Consider the following 26,976-nt stretch of genomic DNA (forward strand, 5'->3'; position numbering starts at 1 on the left):
GGCCTCCACCTGCCAGTCCGCTCCTGGATGGTGGGGACACTGGTTGGTTTTTCTGAGGCGTTTCCTGACATAGAGTCCTGTTTCCTTCTCTCTGGTGGAGCCTCGCTCCCCAGCCCTCCCTCCCCCAGCTCTGCCCTGGAGTGGAGAGACCCGTGGGTGTGGGGGATGCAGGGGCCAGAAGGCGGGGGGCAGCCCAGCCCTGATGGACGTGGCCCCGTCGGATTGATCTGGAAGCAAGGATTCCCAGAATATCCAAAACATTCTCCCTGGGACAAAGGAATTCTGGACCTAGACACGGGGAACTTCCTTCCACTCACGCAGCATGATGCAAACAGTAGGTTCAAAGGTACTTCTGCTTCACAGTTGGACACAAATGCAGCCTTGGGCGAGCTTCTCCCCTCCTGCCGCCGGGGGAGGCCCGGACCCCTGGGGAAGACCTTTCCCATCGGCCCAGCGCTGGCTTTGACACTTGCTGTCATGCATCTGGGAGGGAACAGTGCTTAGCTGTCCCGTGTGCTTCCGGTCACCTGCCCCAGGTCCTCTCTGCTCCTCGTCGCCCCAGCCTGCATCACTGCTCACTGCTCGGTCTCCTGGGAAGAGCTGAGGGGCACGGCCAGGTTATGTTCGCTCTGATGGATCAGTATCATTGCTTCCCACTTCAGGCAAAACATACACAAAAAAGGCAGACCTGAAACTCCAGTCAGATCGTCTGGTTCAGAGAAGAGCTCCTTCCAATATGAGTATTTCACGAATCCCTTAGAAACCTGACCTGGGTGGCAGCAGTGACCATGGCCGAGAAGGGTGGATTGGAGATCCTTGCATGGATGCGGTCAGCGGGCCGGCGTTTGGACGTGGGGACAAGATGGGGCCGTTGGAATTGAGGGGTGCCCTTTGCCTGGAAGGCGTTCAGGACGTGATGACATGGAGGGGTGTGTTTGGGAGGAGCGAGGTTGAAATGAGCTTGGTGCCAGTTTGACATCCTGGTGTGTATGTTGGTGGCGGGGAGTGTGGGGAGAGGGGGATCCCCTAAACAGGAGAGACACAGGCTGGGGGTAAATGTGAAGGGGGCGGTGTTCGAGGCCAGGACACGGTATGATGCCCGGAGGGAGACAGAAGAGAAGTCGTCCAGAACCAATGACTGAGGAAGACGGTGCTTCACGGTGACGGAAGTCCAGCTGCTACAGGTGGAGCTGGCGTCCCAGAGACACGAGTGCCAGGTGCACGGACCAGCGCGATTCAGCGACACTTTAAATACCTGAAATGGGTTTTATGAGGTGTTGGAATTCCAGAGCCACTGAAGTGTCTAATATTTTTGGAAGCCTGTTTGATTACAGAAATAGGCGAGTTAACTATTTTCAGATAGGTAGATATCTCATAATACATTTTAGGATCTTGACTTTCAGTGCCAGACAAATCCACTCGGTAAAAATATGTCATGGAGGTAGCTGCCCATCACTCAGGAGGCCGGAGCTGCCTGTGCGGCTTAATTTCCCTTCTAAAGGCAGAAGCAAGTGTTGGACGGTAAGTCGGCCTCAGTACCTGGTGACCTGCTCTCTAGAACAGTTTTCTCAAGACTGTCACTGCAGACGTGGGCTTTTTTTTTTTTTTTTTTGATAAAAGGGGAATTTTAAATAGAGGTGCCTGTTTTTTTGCCCCAAATGCTTTTGCGACAAGGTAGAATATACATTAAAATATGCACAACATAGATTGGCTTTATGTTTTGACGTTGCTTTATGGTTGCTTATGGGTTGATTTTTATTCCCAGAGAAGAGAGCGCCGTTGTTTGTGGTGCTGTTTGCTGTGCATCCAAAGATGGAAGCTCGGACACAGAGGTGCAGAGAGGTGGGTCCCGACTGCCAGACCACGTAGTGCGGTTTCTTCCTCTAATGGTAGGCAGTGGTGCCTCTGAGACCCCTGTTCGCCTCCCTGCCACCTGCTCGCCTTGGGCTTAGTTGAGACGTGCAGATACTCCCAAAATGCAGGCCTTGGGAGTGAAAACATCACAAAAGCATCATATGAGTGGATGCCTCAGGCCCTGGGCTTGTTTGAACGTTCGGTTGTCTGAGCACAATTCCACCAACGTGTGGGTCTGATCTGTCTCTTTCCTGAGTGTGTTAATTCTCAATAATCTGCTTTTTCCTTTTTAAACTTCCAGATTCAAAAGATTTTTTTTTTTTTTTTGCATGGCCCGTAGTGGGGTATTGAATAGCAAAGCTATTCATAGTTCTTATACTTTTAAGCGTTCTTTAGTTCCGGCTTCTCGGAAGCTGGGGTAACAGAGAGGTTGGTGATGCTGCCTGGGGTTGCACGTACCTCATCTGAGCTAGGAGACCTGGGCCGGTGACCGGAATCCCAGCACAACTCCCTCAGCTTCCGGATGGGGATGTATTTGACCCTGTTGGGAGAAGCTGTCCACATGGGGCACATGGGAAACCACAGGCGTGGGTTAGTAGAAACCCTTGATCTGACCCGAGTGGGATAAATGAGCCCCCAGCATGAAGTGAACCAGATCTGATGGGTGGTTCATCCCAGGATGATTCCTGGGGTACGACTTTGCCTCGGTCATAAAAAATAAGTAGGATTGATATTCAGCTCTTACAGTGTCTCTACTGAAAACATTACATGTTACAAAACTTAATGAGACCTAAGTACCATGTCTTAGGAACACCGCACATACACACTTGAGGATTTCTCAAATCTGACATTCTGCTTTTCTAAGATTTTAATTTTTTTTAAGTTTTTAAAGTTTTTTTTTTTTTTTAGTCGAACATTCCGATGCATCGCAGACACATAATAAATACTGCCATCAGGTCGATATTGAGGAAGACCTTTGGTTTGTGTATCTTTCATTTCTCTGTTCCTTCTTTTCCCTTTCAAAGCATCCTGTGTTCTCTAGAAATGTTCTCCTGGCAAACTCCAGTCTCACCGTAGGCTCTGACCATGGCTGTTAACCCTGTATGAGGATGTTATTTCCCCCTGAAAGTTTTCATGTTTGCATTATCTGTATTTATCCCACGAAAAGCACCATCTCTTTTCAATACGAGCCCAGTGCAATGAAGCCAGTTGACTTTGTCTCCCGCCTAAGGGCGCCCTGCATTCCCCGACCCTCTCCTCCCCGCGAGACACCTGAAAACAGTGCTGGCACCTCGTGGGTGCATAATAAGTGGTGAATGAATGCGCGTATTGAGGAAATCCAGGACTCTAACCAAGAATTTGCGTCTTTGGAGGCGATCTTGTTTTGACATCTTTCTTGAACGGAAATGAGTGACTTCTGTTCACCACCTCAGGGCCAGTCCTGGCACTGGGCTTCGCAATTTTGGGGCTGAATAAAGAAACCTTTCTAGGGCAGATGTTTTCTCTTCCTCTCCTCTCAAAAGGGTGCATTTTATTTTGCTCCAGCTGAGCCCGGAGTCGGCCACCGTCCACAGGTTACTTGGCGAAAGTATTTCTAAGACAACACAGGTGTTTTAAAACCTAAGCCCGTTTCGAGGGGGTATAAATAGACTTCGGACGGAAGTGTGTACGTTGGAGATGTTTTTGGTTCCTCTCTATTTTTCTCATCTGCGGACTTGATTAAATCCAGATGGAGGAAAAGACAGACGGAGGAGAAGTCACACACAAAGGGGAGGTTCTAAAGAACCCCTTCTGTCCAGTGTGAGACAGCTGTCAGCCAACTTAGGGTTTCCTTTGGTTCTTTTTTCCTGCTGTATCCATTTTTTTTTTCGGGGGCGACAGAGCATACCTTATGTCTCGACCAAAGATTCTTTGATGGGGAGGACTGGTGTGTCTGTGAACATCTCTTCTCTAACTGAAAACTCAAGCCGAACTAATAGACAAGCGTCTGTAAAGAGACTGCAAAATACTCTTCCCCTTCCCTGACTCTGGCTTTCTTAGACCCCAGGATTGTTATGGGAGCCAGAGCCACAGCTGCATTTGCTTGCGCTCAAGCTAGGCTTGTCTGTGCCCCTGGGGGGAGGCCAGGACACGGAGGAGCCCTGGATCTCCGGGCAGGACCAGCCTGGAGCCGGCACCCGAGTCCTGCCTCGAGCCAGCACGCAGCCCGCCGGGTCCTCACGTGCTCCGGATCTGCACGCCTGCTTCGCTTTCTGGCCTGACTGCCCGGACAGAGGACCCCACATGGTGACTGCATCTTGTGTCTCATGTCAGGAGCGCAAGAGGACACCCCCTGATGTCCCTCCAGGGCCACGCATCTCTCTCCTCCTTTCCTGGGGTGACTGACATCTGATGTTGTTGCAGAAAAGTGTGTTACAGCTCAGTTGTGACAGCCACCTGGATCCGAGCAAAAGACCAAGCAGCACTGGGTGTGTTGGAGAACTCAGGTTTATTACACCAGCCAGCGGGCTCAGAGGAGTTAACACTCCAAGCTCCGGACCCCGTCTGCAGGTTTACACAGGCTTTTATAGGTGCCAGTTTACACTTTGCAACATCATATGCAAATAAGGTCTAACAAAAGTTGACTAATTAGGAACAGGCTTTGTAGAAATAGACCAATCAGGAGGGAGAGGAATAACCAATCAGGAGTGAGCTCCATGCAAATGAAGCACTACAAATGGACCAATCAGGAGTGAGAAAAATAGCCAATCAGGAGTGAGCTCCATGCAAATGAAGCACTACAAATGGACCAATCAGGAGTGAGCTCAGGGAACCAATAGAATTTTAGGAGTAAGTAAGCCGGTTCAGAGGCAAAAAGTGAGAGCGAGCCTCTGGGCCAGGGAGCCGGGTGGTGCCGGCAGGAGAGCAGTGGCCCTGCCTGGGGTCCTGCCGGTCTTTTTATGGGGCTTCCCGCCTCCATGTGACCTAGGACCCCCTTGCTAAAGGATGCAATTTCCCTCCTCCCGCCCCCTGCGTTGCTTGGAGACACCGTAGCTTCAGAGGACCAGCCTGAAGGGACGCTGAGCAGCTAGCTTGTTGCAAAGTCATAGGTGGCTGGCACCTGCTGTCTGGTGTCTGCACCCCTCTGCCCCGGCCCCGCTCCGCTCACCCCTCCCTTGCCTCCCTGGGGTTACACAACCTACCGATGGCTTAGTGCGTACACTCAAGCTCCGTTTTGGGAGGAGGCTGATTTAAGACACCCCGTGTTCTTCATTCCTCATGTGGACAAAGGAGATTATAATGCACCTGCTTGCAGGGCCGTGCAGCTCCTGTCACTTAACCGGATACAGCACCTCCCACGGGTGAACACTTAACTTGGGGCTACCATTACTAATATTTCTTATTACGTGCAAGTGTGATGGAAAGCCTGTTTTTGAGGAGGAATGAAAGATACCTGCATACTCTGCCTTGGCTGGTAAATTTAGAGGGCGCTGCTTCTGCAGAGGGGACGTTTCCCACAGCAGATGGTAACCACGCTGTGGCATCTCCCTCCTCCTTCCCCACAAATTGCTAGAGATGTTGGTCCTGGCTCCTTGCGCCTCGGTTGGAAAGAAATCCCTGGTTGCATGCCATTTGCCCTCCCGGAGGGATGAAGAAAAGCTTCCTTACTGAGGGCGAGTGAGGTTATCCCAGTTGCCACGGGGACACCCTGTTTTCTGGGGAGGGACGGGAAGAAAGCTGTTCAGGGCATCATCTTGCTACAGCTCATGTCACTGCCTCATTGCTCAGAAGCGCGGTCTGCAGGGTGCAGGTGTCCGTCCCAGCACGCCTGCTCCGTGATCCACTGGGTTCGGGGAAGACTGCGTTTTGTTTTGTTTTTTAATCTTATCCTTTCCAGACAGAGTTTTATTTCTGTCTCATTTCTGTACTGCCCACGGGGTGTTCGTAAAGTGCAACTATTTATAAAGAAATGCATGTCACCAAAACGGAGCCCCCGCTCCCAGCCTTGGTGGCTTCATGCCTGTGGTGGCTTTTCCCCTTGTCTCTGAGCCTGGCCGCACGCCAGGCCAGGTGGCTCCCGGACAGGTGAGGGAGAAGGCCTTTCATGCAGCCATTTCCAGCCGGGGCTGCGGAAAACGTACCAGGATTGGCATCGTGAGAGATGTAGAAATAACAATGGTGTCAAAATTATTTCCTGAAAAATCCTATTTAAGTCAATAAAGTAACTGCTTGAGTTGGAGGTTTTCCTTAAAAACACGGACCTCTGTGTGACCTCCAGTTTCATAAGGATGGAGAAACAGTGGCAGGTGGAGATTTTTTTTTAAGATCAAGACGTCTTGGCCACCTTTGGGGCTTATCATGAGCCCCTATGGCAATCTCAACTTCTGTGCAATTTTATATATATATTTTTTTTAATGTAAACAAGGGCAGATTTGCCTGCGGTCTGTAATTCAGTTTCAGTCTGCGTTTTTCTGTTCCTCTGGTTTCCATATGGGAGAGGAAATTGTTGATCAGTCTGTGATGAATTTGCCCGCAGATGAGTTGGTTCCCGGGAGTTTGAAACGTGTGAATTGTGTGCACCACAAGTCATGTAAAAAGCCAAGATTTACCTCCATGCCTAGTGAGTGTGTGTTGAAGTGGCTCCACAGGGGACCTGTCAGGTGGTGTATTCCTGTCAAAGGGGGGTTGTGAGTCCAGTGAGAGTCCGGGGAACGTCCATCCTGAGTCACATGTGGCCCTGAGTCCTGTCAAGAGCTCAGAGGTGTGGGGAGGACCCCGCGGGACGGCTGCGTCCCTGGGACCTGCTGGCGGACGGACAGTTTCTCAGACGGTCACACAGCTGCTAATCCATGTGGCCAGACAACCCACAGGACTTTGTCTCCTGATAGAAAGGGGGGGGGCCCGAGCCGTGGACAGAGGGTCACAGTGGGCTGTCGGGGGTCCCCACTCCTTCTCCTCCTCTGGGGCACCCCGGGGGTCACCAGGGTCCTGCATTTTGGATTTCTGCACCCAGATCAGCTCTGGTCTCAGGGCTGGAAAGCAGCGAGCCTCACCCTGCCTGCGTGGGGCAGAGGGGAGCTCTGGCCTCGGCCTCCCCGTCCAGCCTCTGCCCGGTGGTCCCCAGCCTCGCGGCCACCCAGTCCTGCCATTTCCCCATTGGGCTGGGGGGCCGCCCGGCTCCGGGACTCTCTGGGTCCCAGACGTCAAGTCTCCCCTGGGCTCCCAGAGCTGTGAGTCTTTGACCCCTGGTGGCCCGATCTTGGGAGCTGGCCTGAGAATTGCCGACCCTGCTGGCCTCGGAGGACCACCAGGATGCTGAAACGGGGACCTGTGACTGTCACACCTGGGAAAACATAAAGAAACGTCAGAGGAGGTACCGAGCTGTAGAGGAACCGTGCCTGGATTTCCTGGGCGGCCGTGAGGAGTGCCACCCCTTGTCATGGGGCACAGGGCCACCGTCCCCGGCCTTTTCATGGGACGTCAGTGTAGACGCAAAAGCTGGGGCTCACCTGCCAGGGACTGAGAGCGCTCCGTGCGGCCTGGGGCTGGGAGGAGACACGCCTCACGCCTCCGAGCTTCCCAGCCCCGCGGTTGAAATAACGTGCCTGTCTGTCTGTCTATCCGTCCATCTATCCATCCATCTATCCATCTGTCTATCTATCTATATTTTTGTCTATGTCTATCTTTCTGTCTATCCTTCCATCTAGCCATCTGTCTGTCTGTCTGTCTATTCGTATCGGCGGCGGCCCGCGGCTCCCTTTACCCAGAGCGCCCTCGTTCTTGGTGCAGCGGCGGCGTTGCACCGTGTGGCCCCGTCGTGGTTCATTTACGCAGCTTCCTGGGGATGGATGTTGGGTCCCCCTGGGACGGGCAGGTCCCCGCAGAAGTGCCTTGTGTCCTTGTCCTCCCCTTTCCTGCACTTTGATTCTGGGAATCTGGGAATCTGGGGAAGCTGTGATTTAGACCCGGGAAGCATCGTAAGGTGGCCAGACGGACCCGAGCTGGAGTCCTGGCTCCGGCCCTTCCTGTTATGTTGTCATTTGTCAGGGAACAAATCTCAGTCTCAGCTTCATCTTTTATAGAAACGGGAGCAACACACCCCCTCTGTGGGCTGTGATGAGGCTGAAATGAGGTGCCGGGTACCAGTGCCCCCCCCCCCACGCATGGGGCTTACTCACAGGTGGCCTCCCCAGACATCGCCGGTCTCCCTCCCTGGTTTGTGGTGGGGACAGTGCTGGTGTCAACGTGCTTCCGGAAAGGGAATCATTACAGAATGCTTAGCCGTTGCCAGAAAGGTGTTCAGTGACAGCAGGATTGTGTCACCACCAGCCGTCCGTGTGTACGACCCAACCAAACCAGTCTGGCCGGTTGTCTCCTGGCCCTGCACCCTGTAGACGGGCTCCGGGAGCTGAAACCTGGTGGCCACACCTGGGGATTCCCCTCCCTCCCAGGTCCCGGAGTTTCAGCCTAGACACAGGTGGCCACTCATGCGGGACCTCCGGCCACTGTGTGAAGACGTTTTGGCCAGTCTACCCAGCAAAAAAAATTTTTTAAAAAGAAACTGTTTCTTCTTGCCGTTATGAACCATTTTTCCCAACTTGTTCCTGGCATCCGCTTCCTTCACCCTTAATGCTGACACCTCCAGACAGCTGGTAACCATGCAGAAGTCTCAACGGCATGGTTTGCGTGCCTGATTTGAGACCCTGCTCTGGGCAGGGAAGGGGGTGACACGGGCCTGTCTCATGGGAAGTCAGAGCATAGGGCAGCCGGATGGTTAACCTCTGCAAATCTTAAACTCCCAGATGTATCTCCCCCCACCTCCTTTAGCACATATATAAAAATTGGAGCTCGGTCGCTTTGAATCTGATTCTGCTTTTCCTTTTTACTCTGGCCGCTGGGAAGCTCAGCAGTAGAGAGATGCAAGGGACGGGCATCCAGTACCAAACTTACCCTCATTTAGGATGTGTTCTTCTGGGCATCCCATCCCCTCGTAAGGTCCTGTGTGTGTGATGTACGCAGTGTAACAAGAAGGGTAGAGCCGTCAAGGGGAAGCTTAGCTCTGCTGGTTCCTGTGTGTGGACTCCCAGGTCTATGGAAAGCAGTCATCTCTCACTTTACACAGTCACTTAGGGAAATGCAATCTTACACAGGGAGTGTTTCTGAGTCAGACACGGCTCATCAGAACACCTGCTGTCCCCTTGACGGTGGGGACCTCCCTCAGGTCTCATCTCCGCTGAGATCTCACTTCCGGGCTCCTCACTGGGGAGGGTCTACTGGCCCCACCCCACCCCCGCCCCAGGATGGTCATGAGTGCAGAACTCACTGGAAACTAGCTGTGTTCCGGCCCGGGGCTGATCAGAAGTTTTCCAGGGGATTCCAACGTCTGCGCCAACACGCACAGCCACATTGGTGTGGTCACTTCCTTTCCATCATGTTCTAAAACTGGCCACTGCCTCTGAGTCAGGGGCTTTTCTGACACACAAAGCGTCGCCTGTGGCCCTGCGAGTTCCCTTCCAAAGGTCCTGAGAAAAGCCTGGCTCTCTGTGCCTCCGTTGCAGCCCTTGGGGTCACGCAAGTGTACATTTAGACGGAGAATGCGCATTTGTTCCGAGCCGTGGCAAGTGGTACCCGGGGCGATCTGCAGCGGGAGGGAGTCGGTGTGAATGCCTGGAGTCTTGGGCCCCCGGGAACACTCCCGTCTTTGTCCTCGGACCCGCTGGACAGCTGCCACTCCGCGCGACATGGAATCCGGGGGTCTCGGTGGAGCTGCCCAACTTTCCAAAACACGTCTCAGAAATCCGTTCCACTGCAGGTGCGTCCGAGCAGGGAGGAAAAGCAGCCGCCAGGCCCTGGGTGGAGAGATGGCCACACCCCGGCCCTGGGGTCCGGGCCCCTGGCTGTGTGAGGGCCGTGCTGTGTGCACCGCGCGCTCTGCAGGAGCCCGGGGGACAGACCGGGGCGGGTCAGCTGAGTGACCCTGGCTGAGTGACATTACCGCCTGGACTGGTGGTGTCCCCAGATCAGTGCGGGGACAATTGTGCCTGCCACGATGTGCGGTGGGTTTCATGAGATGATGTGCAGTTTCATGAGATGCTGTGCAGCCGGCCAGGCGCACTGGCAGCCCTTCCCTGCCCCGGGGACCTGTGGGTCCTTCGTCCTCACTGCAGGGAGGAGGACCCAGCAGGACGGTCTTCCCCAGAACAGGCCCCACCCTCTTGAAGGTTCTCTTCCCGGGCTGAGCGCCTGCCGGCTCCGACTTCTGCTCCAGCCTCTCGGAGACGGAGCCCTCCCTCCGCGTCCCTGGTCAGCTGGTCTACCCACAGGTGCACGCAGGCTGGATGGTGCCACTTACTATTTCTGCTGTCCGGCCCGCGGTACCTTGTAAAGAGGGGACGTGGGAAAGCCCGCAGCATGGCCGTGCGGCTCTCTTCCCGGAGAGGGATGCATAAGAGGCCACATGAATTGGCTGAGTGCTTATTAAACACCCAGGCCAGTCTTACAAATGTTTTTTTTTTTCCCCCAGCCCTCACAACACCTATATGAGGTAGCTGGGATTATCTGTCTTTTAATTTCATTTGTGCATCTTTTTATTTATTTTTTTAATGGAGGTGCCGGGGATGGAACCCAGGACCTCGTGCACGCTAAGCACACGCTCCACCCCTGAGCGACACCCTCCCCTCCCTGGTGCATCTTACGTACTTATTTTTAGGCAAAGCAGTCTGGCAAATGCTGGATAACAGGGTCAGAAACAGAAAAAAATATTCAGATTGGATCAGGCTTCCCAAGGCTGCTGTGCTTCAGTTTCTTCTTAGTTTTAAGACATTCAGGGTTCGAGAGGCAGGGTCTTCTTGAGCGCAAGCCATCCGTTCTGCTTGTTTGGCCCTTGAAGTAAACCTTTCTCTGCTAGAAAGAGAAAGAGAGAGAAAGAGAGAACGAGAGAGGAAGGAAGGAAGGAAGGAAGGAAGGAAGGAAGGAAGGAAGGAAGGAAGGAAGAAGGAAGGAAGGAAGGAAGGAAAGAAAAGGAAGGAAGGAAGGAAGGAAGGAAAGAAAAGGAAGGAAGGAAGGAAAGAAAAGGAAGGAAGGAAGGAAGGAAAGAAAAGGAAGGAAGGAAGAAAAGAAAGAAAGAAAGGAAGGAGGAAAGGAAGGGAGGGAAGGAAGGAAGGAAGGAGGAAAGGAAGGGAGGGAAGGAAGGAAGGAAGGAAAGAGAAGAGAAGAAACACACGTTTGGCCGACAGCTTGAACTTCCCACGGAGCCCTTTTTAATTAAGTGGGGGCAGCTGTATCTATGGAGATGGAAGTCAGTATCTGGTACTAATCTTTTCAGTCTGGCTAGTGCTTCTCAGTGTTTCCCAAGGACAGAGGACGTGTGAAACCAGCCACGTTTACCGGGGCCTGAGGAAATCACAAGAAAGTGTAGAACCAGTCGAGGTCAGCCTCCCGAGGGCGGGTGAGTGGCCCCACCTTACACGGGCCCCGGAGAGGTCAGGTGGTGGCTTTGGTGTCTGTGGAACGGACAGGGTCGCAGGGCTGTCCCCACCTGGCTGGCAGGCTCATGAGGACCCACTAGGGCACTTTCTGGAGAATTCTAGGCAGGCAGAGCTCCTCGAATCTGACCCAGGAGGGCCGTGGTTTCTCAAAGAACGGGAGGGGGGAGTGGGGGCGGGGTGGGGGGGGAGGCGGGAGACCCTAAGTTGCACGTGGGTGCTGTTAGCGCTGAATTTGAGCTTGGACCGTGCATCCTGCTTTGGCTGAGATCCATTTGCACATTAGCTTGCTGAAGATCTTTTTTTTTTTTTGGTTTGTTTCTGTCTCCGTTTATGATAAATTAACAGCATATTTCCCCTTACATACAACTTTGCATTCAGTTCCCAATTTGACACAAATGGGGCTTGATCCCATCAAGGAAGGGTACCAGCTTAATCACCAGAAAATCATGTGTCTCCTTGTCCTGTCCTTTTCCTGCAAAAAAAAAAAAAAAAAAAAAAAAGGAGATCCCCAGTCTGACGTCTTCTACTCAAGTTAGTTTGCATCAGCCAAAAAAATAAAAAATAAAAAATTGAAAGGGGGAAAAAATCATTGTGAACTGACATGGTGCAATTTCCAGAAATCATTGTGAAATGAAAAAAGCACACGGGAGCTACTGATGGCACGCCCCCTTTTGTGCAAGACATACAGGGAAATGAAAATACACGGGTGTTGGCTTTCTTTGCAAAAAAATTAACAGAAGGATGGAGGTAACACAGGGATGAAGAGGATAACGCGAAAATAGGAGCGAGACTTCCTGAATGCTCCTTTTTGCGTGGTTGTGATTCTCAGCCACAGAGTGTTTTGCGTATTCAGAAAACAAAGATGGGGGGAAAAACAATATCAAAGTTGAACCCAAATAATCGTGTGAAGTTGACACCACCGCCCAGAATAAAGACTTCATCCTGATCATTTTTGAACAGACTTTGCCGACTTCTGTGAAATGCATTTTAAGGACAAAAGAATGAGGTGGCAAAGAGCTTCGAGCTTTACCTAGTTCAGTTCTAACCAGTAACAATGTTGCTTCTGTAATTCTGAGATGGTTTTGTAGATTTCGAGGTGATTGTGATGATTGTACAGGATGGCGCGAAGGACTCAAGCATGTGGATGTGACTGGACACGGGAGCTGTCACTGTGGGAGGAGGGGCCACGTGCGCTCGGAACGTTCACTCTGCAAAAACAGCGATGGCCTTTGCAGCTTTTACACCACGTAGATGCTTAGAGAAACAGCTTATTACAGATGTTGAGCAGGGTAATTCGGGGCACCCTGAGGGGAATTCAGGGTGGAGGAAAACTTAGCTCGCTGAGATGAATACCAAAGGGATGACGTCCATAAATTCGTACCCTTGTGGCTTCCCCTACACAGCACAGCACTCAGATGTTTAATCGGACGTGTCTGCTTTTGCGATGAGCGGTAATCTTTCGATGTTCAACTACGTGGCTTTTTCCCCCAGCAAAAAAAAAAAAAAAAAAAACCACACACACACACATTAAAAAAAAAACTTTTGGTCTTTTTTCAGTGGTAATTCACGTGATTCAAATGATTGGCATCATTTCAGTGGGTCCATTATGGCCAGAACTGACCTCGCTAGTTACCTTCTGGAGCAGCGCAGATTTCCAGAGATCCAGTTTGGAAAGGTCAAGGGGAAGGACACCCATGTCCCCAGAAATGACCTCACTTATGGGAGGCAGAAGAGAGAAAGTCTCTTCCAAGGCGCGTGTCATGGATGCTCCGTGAGAGCCCCTGCCCCGGCCGTCCAGCTGGCCCCCTTCATACACTTTCCTCAAAATAATAATAATCATTAACGCACCATCTCTTCCATCTGGCCAGCCAGTTCTCTTTCAAAGTTTCGAATTTAAAAAGTGCATCCCAATTCCATTTATTCCTTGTTAGGGGGAAGCCTGGGAGATCTGCTACCCCTGGCAGTTTTGACAGCCGGGAGGGCACGAAGAGTGGGTCACCTGCCGGGTCCCGGGGGCAGGGAGGCTGAGGTCCGGAAGGGACGGGGCCAGCGGAGTTCAGCTGGCTTCTCGGGGCCAGTTTCCAGTCTGGACCAGGAGGGCTGCGCAGTGCGATGAGCCCCGCACCTTTTAGGAGAGACGGGTGGTGAGGACAGGGGGATAAAGGCTGCGCCGTTTCATTGAAATAAAGAAAAATTCTTGTGAGATGGCGGAAGTCGCCTGTCTGCAGGCAGTGGCTCTTGGCTGCGTTTTTGAGGGGATGGATGAAGCGTTCGCATGGGAGGAGATTTGGGGGGGGGGCTGTTCTAGTAGAACCAGAGATGCTCATTGGAGTTCAGAAGTGCTTCCCTTGCTAGAAGGGCCTCAGAGAAGGGGTGGCAGGTTGAGTCACCGTGATGCACTGAGTCAGCGTCGTCTTTGGCTGGATCTCCATTTCCAAGGGACTAGTTCACAGTCCTGGCGGGAGGGACGGTGGGGTGGCTGGAAGGGAGAGCCTGGGAGCTTCGGCACGGAGTACGTATGAGTCACAGCCCAGCCCTGCCGTCCTCCCGGGCACGGGCACCATGACCCCCTGTGCCCTGTGGCTCACATCTTATGATGCAAAAGCCTTGACAACCCCCAAAACCACCTCCTCTGCCCGCCAGCTGTTTCGGGGGGACGCTCAAATTCCCCTTTTCCCAGCTCACCAGTGCAGCCCTCTATTTTGTCATTTCAGAATGATCATTAGAAATAGAAACGAGCCGTCTGCGTAAATAACCGCATTTGTACAAAACTTGGAAAGACACTTGCAAGTAAGGAGGTCTGTTTCTGACGGGTAGGGACCGCCCTCAAGTTGAAGAGATCAGTCTTACAGCCACAGGAAGGCTGGCTTTTCCTGCATAAATGTCCAACTGCTTCTGCCGTCGGCATTGAATGCACCTTCTCCGGGTGGTTTGGACGTCTGACCACCAGGATCTGAAGGCGCAGCGCTGCGCCAGGCTAGGGGTGTGGGCTGGCTGCTGTGTCCCGTCCCTCCTGGGGCTGACGGCTGGGCAGCTGGGCTGGACCGCGTGCCCGGGGTGAGGTTCATCCATGGAGCTGCAGGGAGTGACCTGTGACGGAGAGGATGGGGGCACAGAAATGCTGGCAGGGCGAGCTGTGGTTTGGTGCATTTATAGTGTTGCCAGTGGGTGGCGTCACAACAGGTGCCCAGGACACCTCAGTCTGCGGAGGGCCGCCGGGGACACGGAGGGGGTGGCCCTGCTGGGAGCCAAACGGCTGTGGCCATTTGTCATCCTGGTTCAAGCATATAGTAAACGACTCTCTTCTCCATCTGTTCCTTTGATTCGAAGTAGGAAATTTAGATGCTCAATTCGCCTTTCTGTGTTAAGACGAACATGTTTCGTGGTGGTTTTAAATTCACGGGGTCATCAGAAGACGTGCAAACTCTTTTCTAAGTGCCACGGGGTGTTTTTTAGTCCTTTTTGCTTAAAAATAAGTGACTCATGCAGGCCACGGGGTGCAATTCATAGCTGTCTGATTTTTGTATCAGCGGAGACCTCCGTCCAATTGAAAGTGATGCCTTTGGACAATAGGCTACTTTGACTGCAGTAATTTCCTTGCAGAATTACAATCCACGGGCAGGATTTGCCTCGAATCGAACTTGGTTTTTATAATTTAATAATGTCGACAATAGTAGTTTGAAAATACCAGCATATAGTGCCCTGTGGTTGACGTATTTATGACATACGGTTTTGCAAAGTGTCACATCCCTTAATCGCATGCTTTTCTTTTGTTGTTATAAAATAATAGTGTAACATTGTTATAAAATAATAGTGTAACATTGTTATAAAATAACATTGTAACATCGTTATAAATAACATTGTAACATCGTTATAAAATAACATTATAACATCGTTGTAAAATAACAAAAATGTATTATCGTTGGTAACAGTTAAGTGTCTGTCTTATCACCCCATAAGCGTCTTGATCTGGGACCACAAATTACAGGATGATTGATGTCACAGACCGCCTGGAAAATTCCTTGTACATGGCGGCCCCCAATACCTGTTTACTGAATGTATTGAAGTTTTATTTAGAATTTTATATTCTTTTTTATGGGGGGGGATAATTCGGTTTATTTACTTATTTATTCATTATTATTATTATTTTTAATGGAGATGCTGGGGATTGAACCCAGGACCTTGTGCATGCTAAGCCCACCTTCTACCCCCAAGCTGTACCCTCCTCCCCTGGTTTTTAAAAAATTTTTAATGAGTTTAAAACTTTTTCTAATGAGTTTAAAAAAACCAAAAGGAGAATCGTATTTTGTGATGTATGAAAATGATGCGAAGTTCAGCGTTCAGTGTCCACAAAGGAAATCTGATCGGACCACAGGTCGCCCCCCTCGGCCGTTTCCAGCTCCCCACCCAGGCCTGACCATCAGCTTCACTTCAATCCTATAAACAACCTCGAGGGCGTCAGTAACAGTAAAGTAATTCTGGGGCGATAAGTGCTGAGTGTTTATTGCCCTAGTTTCTAGGATCGTTTCTTTAATAAGTTGATTTCATTTTTTAATCAAAAGCATGTTCTTAAAAAAATGAATAGTTGGAGGCAGCCTCAGGGAACCCCTGGGTAGGGGCGCCCCCAGAGTCGGGGGGGGGGGGACTGGGGAAGAGGTGTGGCTTCTCCTGCCTGGGAACCCTTGATGGAAGAAGGATTTCCTGCGGGGATTTTTAGGGACCAGGCAGAGATGCAGGGGAGCAGGAGAGGCAGGGGTGGGTATCGGGGTGGTGTGAGGTCCTGGGCTGCAGCATGGCAGGTAGGGGGCTGGGGAGGGGGCCACTGGATGCACCCCAAACTGGATCCTTCAGTAAGAAGCACAAAAAAGACTGGCTGGCGTCAGTTCAGAGCTGACCTGTTTCCCCCTCCTTTGCTTTAACTGCACAGATACAGCATTTCAGTCTGCAGAGGGGTGTGGTGTGAGTGTGCCCCTCAGTGGCTGTCCCCTCCTGGCCCCCTCTCTCTGCACCTGCAGCCCCGCGGGGGCAGGACCGCGGGGTTCTCACCAGCCCATCGTGTCGGCCTTCCAGCTCCTGTCCCGCCCCATGAAAGTGAGAAGAAACCAAGATTTTTTTTTTTTATTTTTATTTTTTCCCAAGGATAAGAAATCTCCTGGGAAGCTGAGCTGGAGGGCTACCCTTGTGAGAGCTGGCGGGGGACAAAGAATGACTGTGGTGTGGGTTACAGCTAGTCCGCCCCAGGGGTGCTGCTCTGACAAGGGGCTTTTACAGGGAAAACGAGAAATCCGCCCCCTCTGCTTTGAGCGGCTTTCCCTGGAAGTCGCATTTGCTGAAGGCGTCTTAGGAAAAACCCAGGCAGGGGCAGGGGACCAGGCTTGGGAGGGGGCTGAAGAGAAGGGACCATGGAGAGGTCCAGCTGTGCGGGAGGCCGTCCTGGCCACTGTCGGCTGTCCGCTTCTCCTGCCTCACCCCCCCTGTGGTCCCGGAGGGGAGTCCCCCGGGTGGGGTCCAGCCTGGCCGGCCTGAGGTGTCAACAGAGGCATCTGTGACATCAGCCGTCCCCTCCCGGGGCTGCACGCCCAGGCCCCAGCAGACCACCTGTGGCTTTCCAGCAGAAGATGACCTTCAAGGCTTCGAGAACCTAAATCTTCCCTGGGGACCTGGTCATTACCTACACCACCATGTAAATATGGCCCTAACACATCTTTTGTTTTCTTTCCTAACATGTTCCTGTTTCTGATTAAACAGTAGCTCTTGGAATATTCCCCCTGAACATTGATTTCCGCCCCCCCCCACCAAGGTGTCGGATAAAATACAACAATAATTCTCTATTTTGGGGCGATGTCACATTCAGATTTCAAAAGCCAGCGACGAAAATCTGGCAGCTGTATGGCATAATTTTTTACAATTTTTTTCCATAAAATTCTACAAATTTTTCTACTTTATACGTAAAAAAAAAATAGTAAAGGGGCTAACTGATCTGAATTTTATTTAGGTGTATTGAGCTCAGCAGAGTTTACATGTGAATTCAGCTGGGTTTTTTTCCCCTTAGCTGAATGTGTTTTTCAGTATTACTGCTAGCTGAGTTTTTAAGCGACTTCTGTAAATTTTCCGTGTAACTTTTCTGTTGAACGTGGGAGGGAACGCTGTCTATTGACACATCGTGGTGAGGACGTGGACAAATGTGCCGCTTTATTTGTTAGAAATCTTTTTTCTTATCAGTAGGTTAGAATTAAGCTGAAAAACACGTGAATTTTTTTTTTTTAATTTAAGTAGAATCAGTTTACAATGCAGTGTCAGTTTCCGGTGCACAGCACAATGCTTCAGTCATATGTGAATATATATTTTTGTTTTCATACTCTTTTTCACTATAGAAAAACACGTGAAGTTCTCACTTTTAAGACCCCTTAACGGGTTCCAGGTGGCTTTGCTGGGGGCTGGGGACACGCAGGCCGGGCTCTGGGGATTGGCAGGTGGATTCTGGCTGCAGGGATGGGGAACGCCGCCGAGAACTGTGTCATAAAGGACTTCAGGCGCCGCGCTGAGCGTTTTTTTGTTTGTTTGTTTTTTTGTTTTTTTTTTTTGCATCTTCATTTCTGTTTTGCTTTGCAAGAAGCAAACAGCAAGGGGTGGTGGTTGCCAGCAGTGGGAGGAAGCGGGTATCCCCCGGGCCTGCTCGGAGCGGCCGGGGGCAGGCCGGGGGCTGAGCCGGCAGAGGGTTGGTACCCACGCAGCGCACAGGACAGAACGGGGGGCTTCCCCGCCAGCTCCTCCTGGCCACCCTGAGTCCGGAAGTGGCCCCAGGCCGGGGAAGGACTGCGATGGGGCTGGCGACCTGTGGGGCTGGTGGACAACAATAGTGAATAAACCCAAAGGCTACTTTGGTTGACGTCAAACGCGTGTTAGCTCCCGGAGAAGCCCGAACGACCTCCCTGCGCCTCGGGGTGGGAACGCTCCCCGAATCGGGCTGGAGGCCGAGCCGGGTGCAAGGCGGGCTTGTCTCCTGGGCGCATCCGAGTGCCAGATGCCTGGGTCACTTTGTTCTACATGCCAGGCCCGTCACCTGGGAGGAGGCGTCTCTGTTCCTCTCTTGAGATGGGGAACGTGCACCCAGGGGGCTCCCACCCCGGCGCCCCGAGGCCTTTTCGGGCGTGGGCTAACACCGCCAAGCAAGAAGCAGGGTCGCTGGCCGATCGTGAGCTGCTTTGTGCAGGGGGGGGCAAGTCCCTGGGGTTTTCAAGTCCTGCTCACCAGGAGGGCAGGCCGGGTGTCTGCAGAGCAGCCCTCCCCGCCCCACCAGCACCCCTGCTCCCGTCCTTGGGGGCTGCCCCCCCCTCCTCCACCTGATCAGTCCAGCCTCTCCCTGGGCTGGAGGAATGACTGTGCACGTCTCAAAAGAGTCTCCTTTCTCTGCCTGGCATGTGTAATGCTGCAATTCCTCCACATCTGACTCCCCCATGCGAACAGGGGCTGAGTTTTCTCATTGCAGCTCCCCCCCCCCCCGCCCTCCCGGTGAGGCCTCTGAACCCCACAGTGGCTTCTCTGCGGCGGAGGGTGGGTCCCACCTGGTCTCTGTGGAGCTGGTAACCCTAAGCTTGTTTTCTGTGTCTGTGAGTCTGAGTCCCTGCTTTGTAAGTAAGTTCATTTGTGTCATATTTTTTTAGACCCCACGATGTGAGCGATATCGAATGGTGTCTGTCTTTCTTCTTCCGGCTGACTTCACTGATGCCCTGTTCTTGTCACATGCTCCTGGGTGTCCTCTGTCTCTCAAAGAGGGGCTCCCAGATTGCAGACCCTCCAGCCAGGCTCTGCCCCTGGGAGCCTGGGAGCAATCCCGGGAGACGGGCGGACGGACAGCCTTGCAAGGCCAGACCTCAGAGACTCCCTTTCAAGCGTCTGGCTTTGCGCTGAGGGGGCGTGATTGCTCCCTGGAAATCACAGACTTGCAATAAGAATTCCGGTGCTCACTCCAGTTTCCGATCTGGTGTTGCAGGTGGATGGGGGTCGGGGGCTAAAGGCAGGTCTGAGTCAGATACTCTCTGAGCAGGAGGAGTATGGGGGCTGGGGACTAGCTCAGTGGCATAAGGGACCTCCCCCCGACCCTGCCCAGTGCTGGGTGGACGGTTCAGGACAGCAGATGACCTGACACCCAGGGAGCCTGTGTAATCGGCGTGGTGTTATCCCGCGTTCTCTGTTTTGAACTCTCCGGTCAGAGGTGCCTGGGAAGCAGGCTGGCCTCGCCCACAGCTCCGTGGCCCCGGGGCGTGCAGGTCTGAAGGCCGGATGGGCGGTCCCAGCAGAGCCCGCAAGCTCCCGGCTCGGGTTTCTGCAGCCCGGGGATCCACTGGGAGGCCCAGGCCCTATTTTGAGAAACAGTTCAAAGGACGGTTCTCAAGTGTCATATTTTCCAAGGAGAATTAAAGGCACCCAGCGCTCAGCTCTCAGCCCAGAAAAGGTCCACGTGGAAACATGCCACCCCTCGGCCTCTGCTTCTGCCTGTGTCTTCCCGTCTTCGTCCCCTGCTGGTTTTTACTGAAGGTGTCTCTGAAAATAAAACGTGAGCCTTAACAAAGCGCCATTTCTTTTGACCTGTAGGCCGTGGGAATTCTGCCTATTAACAGAGGCAGAAGTCAGACCGGGAGGTGGCTGCGTTGGCGGTGGCCCATGCACGCTTTAGCTGTTTCCAGAGCCCGTCTGCAGTTTGTCGTGGTGGGGGGGGGACTTCCCGACTGAAACGGAGGGGAAGGAATACTCAGGTGCGGACATCGGACACCCCCCGGGCCACGCCAGGCATGGGGACCTTGCTTCGGGGACTTAGTGGCCCCCAGTGAAGGCCGCTGGGTTCGCTTCCCTGAGAAATTCTCCGAGCCCTGCTCCCTCCCGGTCGGTCGGCTGCCGGCTGCTGCGCTGGGAGCGGCTGGTCAGATTTCAGTGCTTTTCAGTTACTTACAACCCGGCGCATTTCAGAGTGGGCGGGGCCGCCTCCTCGCTGGCTGATTGCTCTGCCTTTTTTTAAATCTCAGGATTCCCGCCCGTCTCACTCTTCTGTTTTGTTTTTTTTTTTCACACTTTGCTAGAAGGAACTTTAATACCCGCCTGCTCCCTTTTTCTCCCACTGAAGGGAGAAAAAGAAAAACAAATAAACACCAGATGGTGTGGCTCGTTGAAAGCCTCACGCTCTGCCTGTGGCGGGAGGTGTGTGGATATTTCGCGGCCCTTGCCAGCTCCAGTTTTCCTGGAGGAAAATTCCAGGCTTTTTGCCGTAGGTCTTTTGAGCTAAAATCAGTGCTCATTTGCCCAGCGTGTCTCCTTGAAGGCTTGATGCAAAACCATGGAGATTCCTGTCACCGCCCATAGCGAGACATCTCACATCCTCCCCTAAGATGTGGTTAAACCATTAAAAAATTTTTGTTTTAATGTTTGCAAACTTTCATGCTCCCACATTCAGTCGCTCAACGGCCGTTTTGTGTCTTATTTTCTCGGAAGGTGCTTGTGTGACAGACCGTTGGCCGTTTCCATGGTGACGTGTGCTGTAACGGACTCCTGGTCACCTCCGTTAATTGTCTGTCATTTGTCGCTTTCATCAGTGACCTGGCGCACAGCTTCCCTGCGAGTTTCCTGGGCTGTGGCCACTCATGGCCAAACAGCCCAGGAAGAAATTCCATGCACATTTAGGAGAAAGTCGTAAAAATCTGTGGGGTTTTTTTTGTTTTTTTGTTTTGTTTTGTTTTTCCCAGGGGAAATCAGTGTAGCCGTGCTGTGAAACCTGGGTTTGGGGATGTGCTGGGCGGTGCCAGGTTGCTGCTGGGCTCAGCTGTGCGGACCCTCCGTGTGTGGCTTCTCCCCGGTCCTTCTACAACCATCGCCAGGGTGGTGAAGACAAGGATGTGCGGCCCATTTGTGGGATGGGTCGGACTCTGTTTGTGTGGTATCATATGCATCCATCAGCGGATGTCGGATTCTGGCCTGGAGCCCGGTAGCACCCACCTGCCCCAGGGGCTGGGGCTTCCCACCAGCCGGCCTGCAGGCGGGCAGCCCCAGCCAGCCCCGTTCCCACCTCGTGAGCCAGCAAACTGGCATTGCTCTGTGTCCTGAAGGCTCCCCCGGCCCCAGGGACCTGTGCCATGACACTCCCAGTCATCACCAGGCCTGCAGACCCACAGCTGCCCCCAGCCCGGCCCTACGTGTGGTCCTCTGGTTTGGGGAGGAGAGCCAACCTCCAGATGGGGAGGGCGGACACCATGATGCCCCGACCAGCCTGACATGCCCGCCCTGCCGACCAGTCCTTCCTGTTGACCTCGGGTCTTCTCTTTAAGAAGCCGAGAGGGACGGCATTCCCTCTGTGTGAGGACTTGCAGGGCCCTCTAGCGTCCCCCCGGGGATGGGGTCCCGGCCTCGGCTGAGACGGCGCGGCCGTGTGGGGACGGGCGGTCCCGTCCCACGCTGCGTGAGGAGGGTGACCAGCTGCAGGCTCCGGTGTCGGGTGCTGCACGTGGGTTTGGGAAGAGAGCGCTGTGTCTTTACGGGATCCTGGTCTCCCCGCAGGGCAGATGAGGAATTGGGGGCTGCAGGAGGTCGGGTGGCTGCACCGAGCTGGGTCACTCGCTGGTGCGCGGTGGTGCTGATGTGTGAACCTGGACGGCGTCACTCTGTGTCGCTCCTCGGGGGGCCCCTCCCCACTCACCCCTTTGCGACCCACGTCCCCAGTCAAGTTCTGTGACTTTCCTTCACGACCTCCCCCACCGGGCACTGGTCGGCTCACTGGCGAGGGACTCACAGATCACATCGGCGCTGGGTGTTTGCAGGGGGAGCCCCGCCCGTGTGCAGAGGACCGGGGCCCGGGTAGACGCAGTGCGGGCGATACGGGGGCCTGCTGGAGGCAGCCCTGGGGTCCAGGCGCTGCAGGTGGCGACGTTTGGGGGTGACCCAGCTGGCAGTGGGGACCGCTCAGGCATTCGCTCCAGGGGGGCGGTTGGATGGAGTGTCCTTGAAGAGGATTCATCTCGGCCGATGGAGACGGGACTCAAAAGGTGCTGCCGGGACAGACGGTGGAGGAGACGCCTTCGCGTCCAGTAAGAGCCCAGGAGAGAGGGGATGATGGGCTGAGTAGTGACGGGGCAGGGGCGGCGGGAAGGAGGGGACAGGTGGAGCCTGGCAGAGGTGGAACTTGACATCGGCATTGGAGGGGGAGGAGGGGAGTAAGGGAGTAAGGTGATGAGGTACGGGGGAGGGGAGGAGGGGGAGGTAAGTGGGAGGGACAGGGGGAGGAGGAGTGAAGGGGGCGGGGGAGGTTGTGGGGTACCGGGGTGAGGGGGGATGGGGGCAAGGAGGGGGATGGGAAGGGGGGAGGAGGGGGAGGAAAATGAGAGGAGGGGGAGTAGGGGGAGGGGGAGTGGGGGGGTGTAGGGGAGAGTGGAGGGGAGGAGGAGGTTCGGGGAGAGGGGGTGGAGGTAAGGGGGAGGAGGAGGTAAGGGGGGGTGGGGGAGGAGGTGAGGGGAGGGGGAGGAGGTAAGGGAGGGGGAGGGTAAGGGGGGAGGAGGGGAGGAAAGAGGGAGGAGGGGGAGGTAAGGGGGAGGAGGGGGAGAAGGAGATGACAGGGAGGCAGGAAACAGGGAAGCACTGATGGAAGGAGGAGGCGTGTTGCACAGGGGAGACTCCAGCAGAGTCCAGCAGGTGGTGGGAGCAGTGAGGCAGTGACAGGTGTGGGTGTGGCCTCCCCGCAGTGAGGACATGGGGACCACTGGTGTCTTCCTGGGGGCGGCAGCACACGCCTTGCCTCCTTGGGGCTGTGCGGGGCCACCGTCATACCTCGCCACTGGCAGAGGGAGGTCCGCCAGAACTCGGGGGGCTGCAGGTAACTGAGGGGACGTTACGGAGCAGACCGTGGGGTCCAGGAGGGGAAGGGTGTTGTCCTGGTGGCCAGGTCACTTCACCCCCAAGCCTGCTGCGCCCTCACTGGGCGCCCCCGGCCCTTGGCTCAGATGAGAGCCGGTTCGCCTTGTCTGTCTGGCTGGACGCTTTGTCATCCCTGGACGGTGTTACTGGTAGAAACTGCACATGGCCTTCAAGCCCGAAGACAACGCGCCTCTGAGCGCAGAGCTGGGGAGGCGGGGAGAAAAAGAAAAGCAAAACCCTTCAGCCGAAGAAGGTGCCAGATCGCGCCTGGGAGGAGGCGAGAGCTGCTCCCTGCAGATCCAGCAAAGCACTTGGCTGCACGGGGTGGTTGGCCACGTCAAAGGCCTGAGCGGTGCCTCGACGAATATTAATCACACCTCTCGCCCAGCGCACTCCAGCGCTGCGCAGCCGGGCTCCCCGGAGAAGGCGCTGGGCGTGCTTGGTGGTGCAGAGGCGGGCTGTCGCCGGGCGTCCTTGTTCAGGATGCCGCTCTGCGCTCCCTCCCTGATGCATCTCCCTCCTCGTGGTTCGGTTTCTGGATCACTGAGGTCTGAGACGTGGACCGCGCTGACGGCGGGGAGCACGCCGGCCGGCCCGTGCGGGCATCGGCGCTCCGGGCTCGCCTGGGAGGAAACCCTGCCTCGCTCGCTCGCTCGCTTGCTCGGGCGGCGCGTTGATGAGTAAGTCACTAGGCTGGTCGGATCGGTGGCCTCGGCGGGTCCTCCGGGCGCCGCTTCAGCTCCGCGCTCGCATCCTGGGAAACTCGGGGACCGGCTTCTTGTCTTCAGCTCCCGAGACCAATCTGGCCACCAGAGTCCCTCCGGGCGAGGGCGGGGACAGCTCGGGATGTGTGCGGACCTGGCCAGCTGGTTTGGGAACCTAAGTCTTCTCTGATCTCTCTCACTTCGTTTGCTGAGGATGTTCAAACCCAGTCACGCAGAGATGCCTGTGTTATGGCAGGGAGGGAACCTTTTTCGAGAACATCTAACGATCTGACTCCGGGTTTTATCTGATCCTTGCAGCCTGAGCTGCCCTGCTGGGCTTTAGCGTGGAGGCTTTGCCGACGGAACGGGCCACACCGACAGGGCTCTGTCTTAACTTGCTGGGAGCCGGCCAGTTCTCAAGTGTCCCTCTCTGAGTATTTGCGTGGTGGCTGCTCACCCAGGCCGGCGTTTGGAGTCGGGTGAGTGTCACGGATGGCTTCTGTCACGACGTCCTGGAGAATCCCATCATGAGCGCGAACCTTTCCGTGTTGAATTACTGCGAGGTTCCCCGGCCCCGGGTGGCGACTGTGAGATTCTCTCTGGGTTGGTTTTGGAGGCGTCGGCCACGCAGGTGAGCTTTTCGCCGGCTTCTCCTCTGCGCTCGTGGAGACAGGAGGCTCCTTTGTCCTCATGAATAAACCTGCTTGGGGAAGGGAGGGCACAGCTCAGGGGCAGAGCGTGTGCTTAGCGCACACCGGATCCTGGGTTCCATCCCCAATCCCTCCATCAAAAAATAAATAAGTAAAAAAAGTTGAATTACCTCCCCCTGCAAAAAAATAAATAAATAAACTTGCCAATAATGATCAAAACCGTTACAACAGCGCTGCCCGGGGACCCGTGCCCTGCAAGAAACTTCATGGCTCGTCTCGTTGAATCCTGCAGGAGGCCCATCACGAACTCATTGTTGGCTGGGCTCTTGGGTAAACTGAGGCTGAGAATTTGCCCGGATGGAGTCACCTGCTAGAACGTCGCGGTTAGATTTGACCTCGCTTCTTTCCGACTCCAGAGCGGGTCCCCACGGCTGGCGGACGCTCTGCAGCTACCCAAGGGTGTTCTGGGGCACAATTCCAGTCGACGGTGTCTCTGTGTTGCCCTGAAAAGCCGTGTGTTTGTGGGGACCCCAGTTCCCCCCGGTTTTCCTGGGACACCGTGGTGTGTCTCTCCTTCAAGCTGCAGCTTACAGGCAGGCGGCCTCTTAGTTTGAGAGTTTCACAGACACATTTGTGTGGATTCTCCACTGGGTGGTTCTTTGGTCCTCAGTTCTGTTTTTAGAGGCAGGGACCACAGGGAAGGCATCAGGGGGAGGCTCTCATTTGCCCTTTGTTAGAAGGGATTCCTGTCTTGGAAGGGAAGGTACTGAACTCCAAAAGAAGGCATCTCAGGGGTTCTAACCCGGGGTCCCCATCCCTCACGGTGCTTTGCTGAAGGCGTGTGCATGTGTTGGCCTCAGTGCATCCCGCCCCTCATCGGAACCTAAACGGAACCTGATTCTAAAGGCTTTGGGAACCCTGAGGACGGACCCGGGGTGGGTCGGGGCTCAGCCACCTCCCCGCCGTCAGCCCACCGAGCCCTTCTGTCTCCCCGTAACTCCGCCTCTCCCCCCGCCTCCGCCCCGTGAGGCTCACACAGCCCCCATGCTTCGTGTGAACTCCGAGGAGACTTGAGCACTGAATGATGCTCTTGGCCGGGGGGAGCTCGACCTCTGTTAGGAACAGGGCTTGTCCAGACGCCACGTCACAGCAGACTCTGTGCCAGAAACCTTCCCCAGAGGCCACCTCCTGCCCTGCCTCCTCTCATCAGAGCTGCCACCGAAGGATGCCGACCGGCCGGCACGCAGCAGGGAGCCTGGACGTCTGCGCGTCACCGGGCCGGGTACCCTGGGGAGATAACCAAGGAGGGGGCGGCGGTGCATAGGCGCTCAGGAGGACCTCCTGGCAGGATGATTGGAGCAAGTCCCTCCCCGTGGGGTCCTCCATCATCCCGTCTGTGCAATGGGGAAAGTAAACCTGCCTTTGCCTTGGTAGTGAGGACTGAAGCCAGGCAGATTGCTCAGGTGCTGGGCCGGCTTGTCAGTTTGCAGAGACCGAGGGCTAAAACCCCGATTACTTCTGGGCTCGGGGATGTGGGGGTCGGTTCCCGGGCAGTGGGGGGCTCATTTCCTCTTTGGCAGCCGGTCCTGTCTGCCCTCGGCGGGGCCGTGCCGTCCTGCAGGGTTTCTGAACCTTCACCCTCACACAACAGGGCGGCTGAGTCCCAGCCGCAATGCGCACGCCCTCCAGTTCGAGTCAGGAGGGTGGAAGGCAGTCGGGAGGGGAGGGAACAGCATTGCCGGCGGGGGGAACAGCATATGCGGAGGCCTTGACAAGGGAGAGCTGGCCGATTCGGGGAACCAAGGGAGGTGCGTGGAAGGGACAGCGGGGTGGCGGGGGGGCAGGGCCAGGCTGGCGGGGCGTCGAGGTGGGGGCACTCATGGCCATGCTGGCAAGGACAAAGGGGAAGTGATGGAGGGACAGAAGAAGGGACTGGGGTGGGGGGGGCGGGCATCCTGTGATTTACGTTTGAAATGAGGGCTGGAGTGCAGAATTTAGCAGAAGGCTGACCCGGTGAGAGGCAGGACTGTGGAGGTGTGAGGGAGTCCTTCGAATTGACATTCCATCTCGACCGCCCCGAACTTTCTGGAGCATCTCTTTCCGTGCCCCAGCTGGAAGGCCGCAGCCCTCCCTGTCCCTTGTTCCTGTGCGCCGTTGCTTCAGGCATTGAGGGCGGCTGTGAAAATGGTATAATTTTTCCTTCCTTTCTAAGGACCCAGTTCACCTTTTTTTTTTTTTTGGTGTTTTTTTGGGGGGTTCGATGTCTTTGCTCCACATTCTCCTGGAATTTCATCGCCCCTGAGAGGCTGGACGGAGGCACCGGCTGCAGCGGAGAGCCCTGCTCTCGCCGATGCCCGGAGTCGCTGGGACTCCACCCCTGATGTTATCATTGCAACTTTCATTGAG

General features: G+C 54.6%; 1 protein-coding gene across 16 annotated transcripts in view; it reads left to right on the top strand.

Annotated features, from left to right (window-relative positions):
- COBL (cordon-bleu WH2 repeat protein) overlaps positions 1 to 26,976 on the top strand; it is a 152,968-nt gene that overhangs the window by 32,293 nt on the left and 93,699 nt on the right. For 10 of the 16 annotated variants that reach the window (XM_032476262.1, XM_032476264.1, XM_032476268.1 and 7 more), the window contains exon 1: positions 23,364 to 23,896. The exons of 2 other annotated variants lie outside the window; for them this stretch is intronic. In XM_032476262.1, coding sequence (XP_032332153.1) covers positions 23,379 to 23,896 — 518 coding nt within the window. In that variant the 5' untranslated portion in view covers positions 23,364 to 23,378. 4 more of the 16 variants (XM_032476272.1, XM_032476277.1, XM_032476278.1 and 1 more) reach the window with 4 other exon arrangements.

The sequence above is a fragment of the Camelus ferus genome, unplaced genomic scaffold, assembly GCF_009834535.1.
Source record: "Camelus ferus isolate YT-003-E unplaced genomic scaffold, BCGSAC_Cfer_1.0 contig313, whole genome shotgun sequence".
NCBI lineage: Eukaryota > Metazoa > Chordata > Mammalia > Artiodactyla > Camelidae > Camelus > Camelus ferus.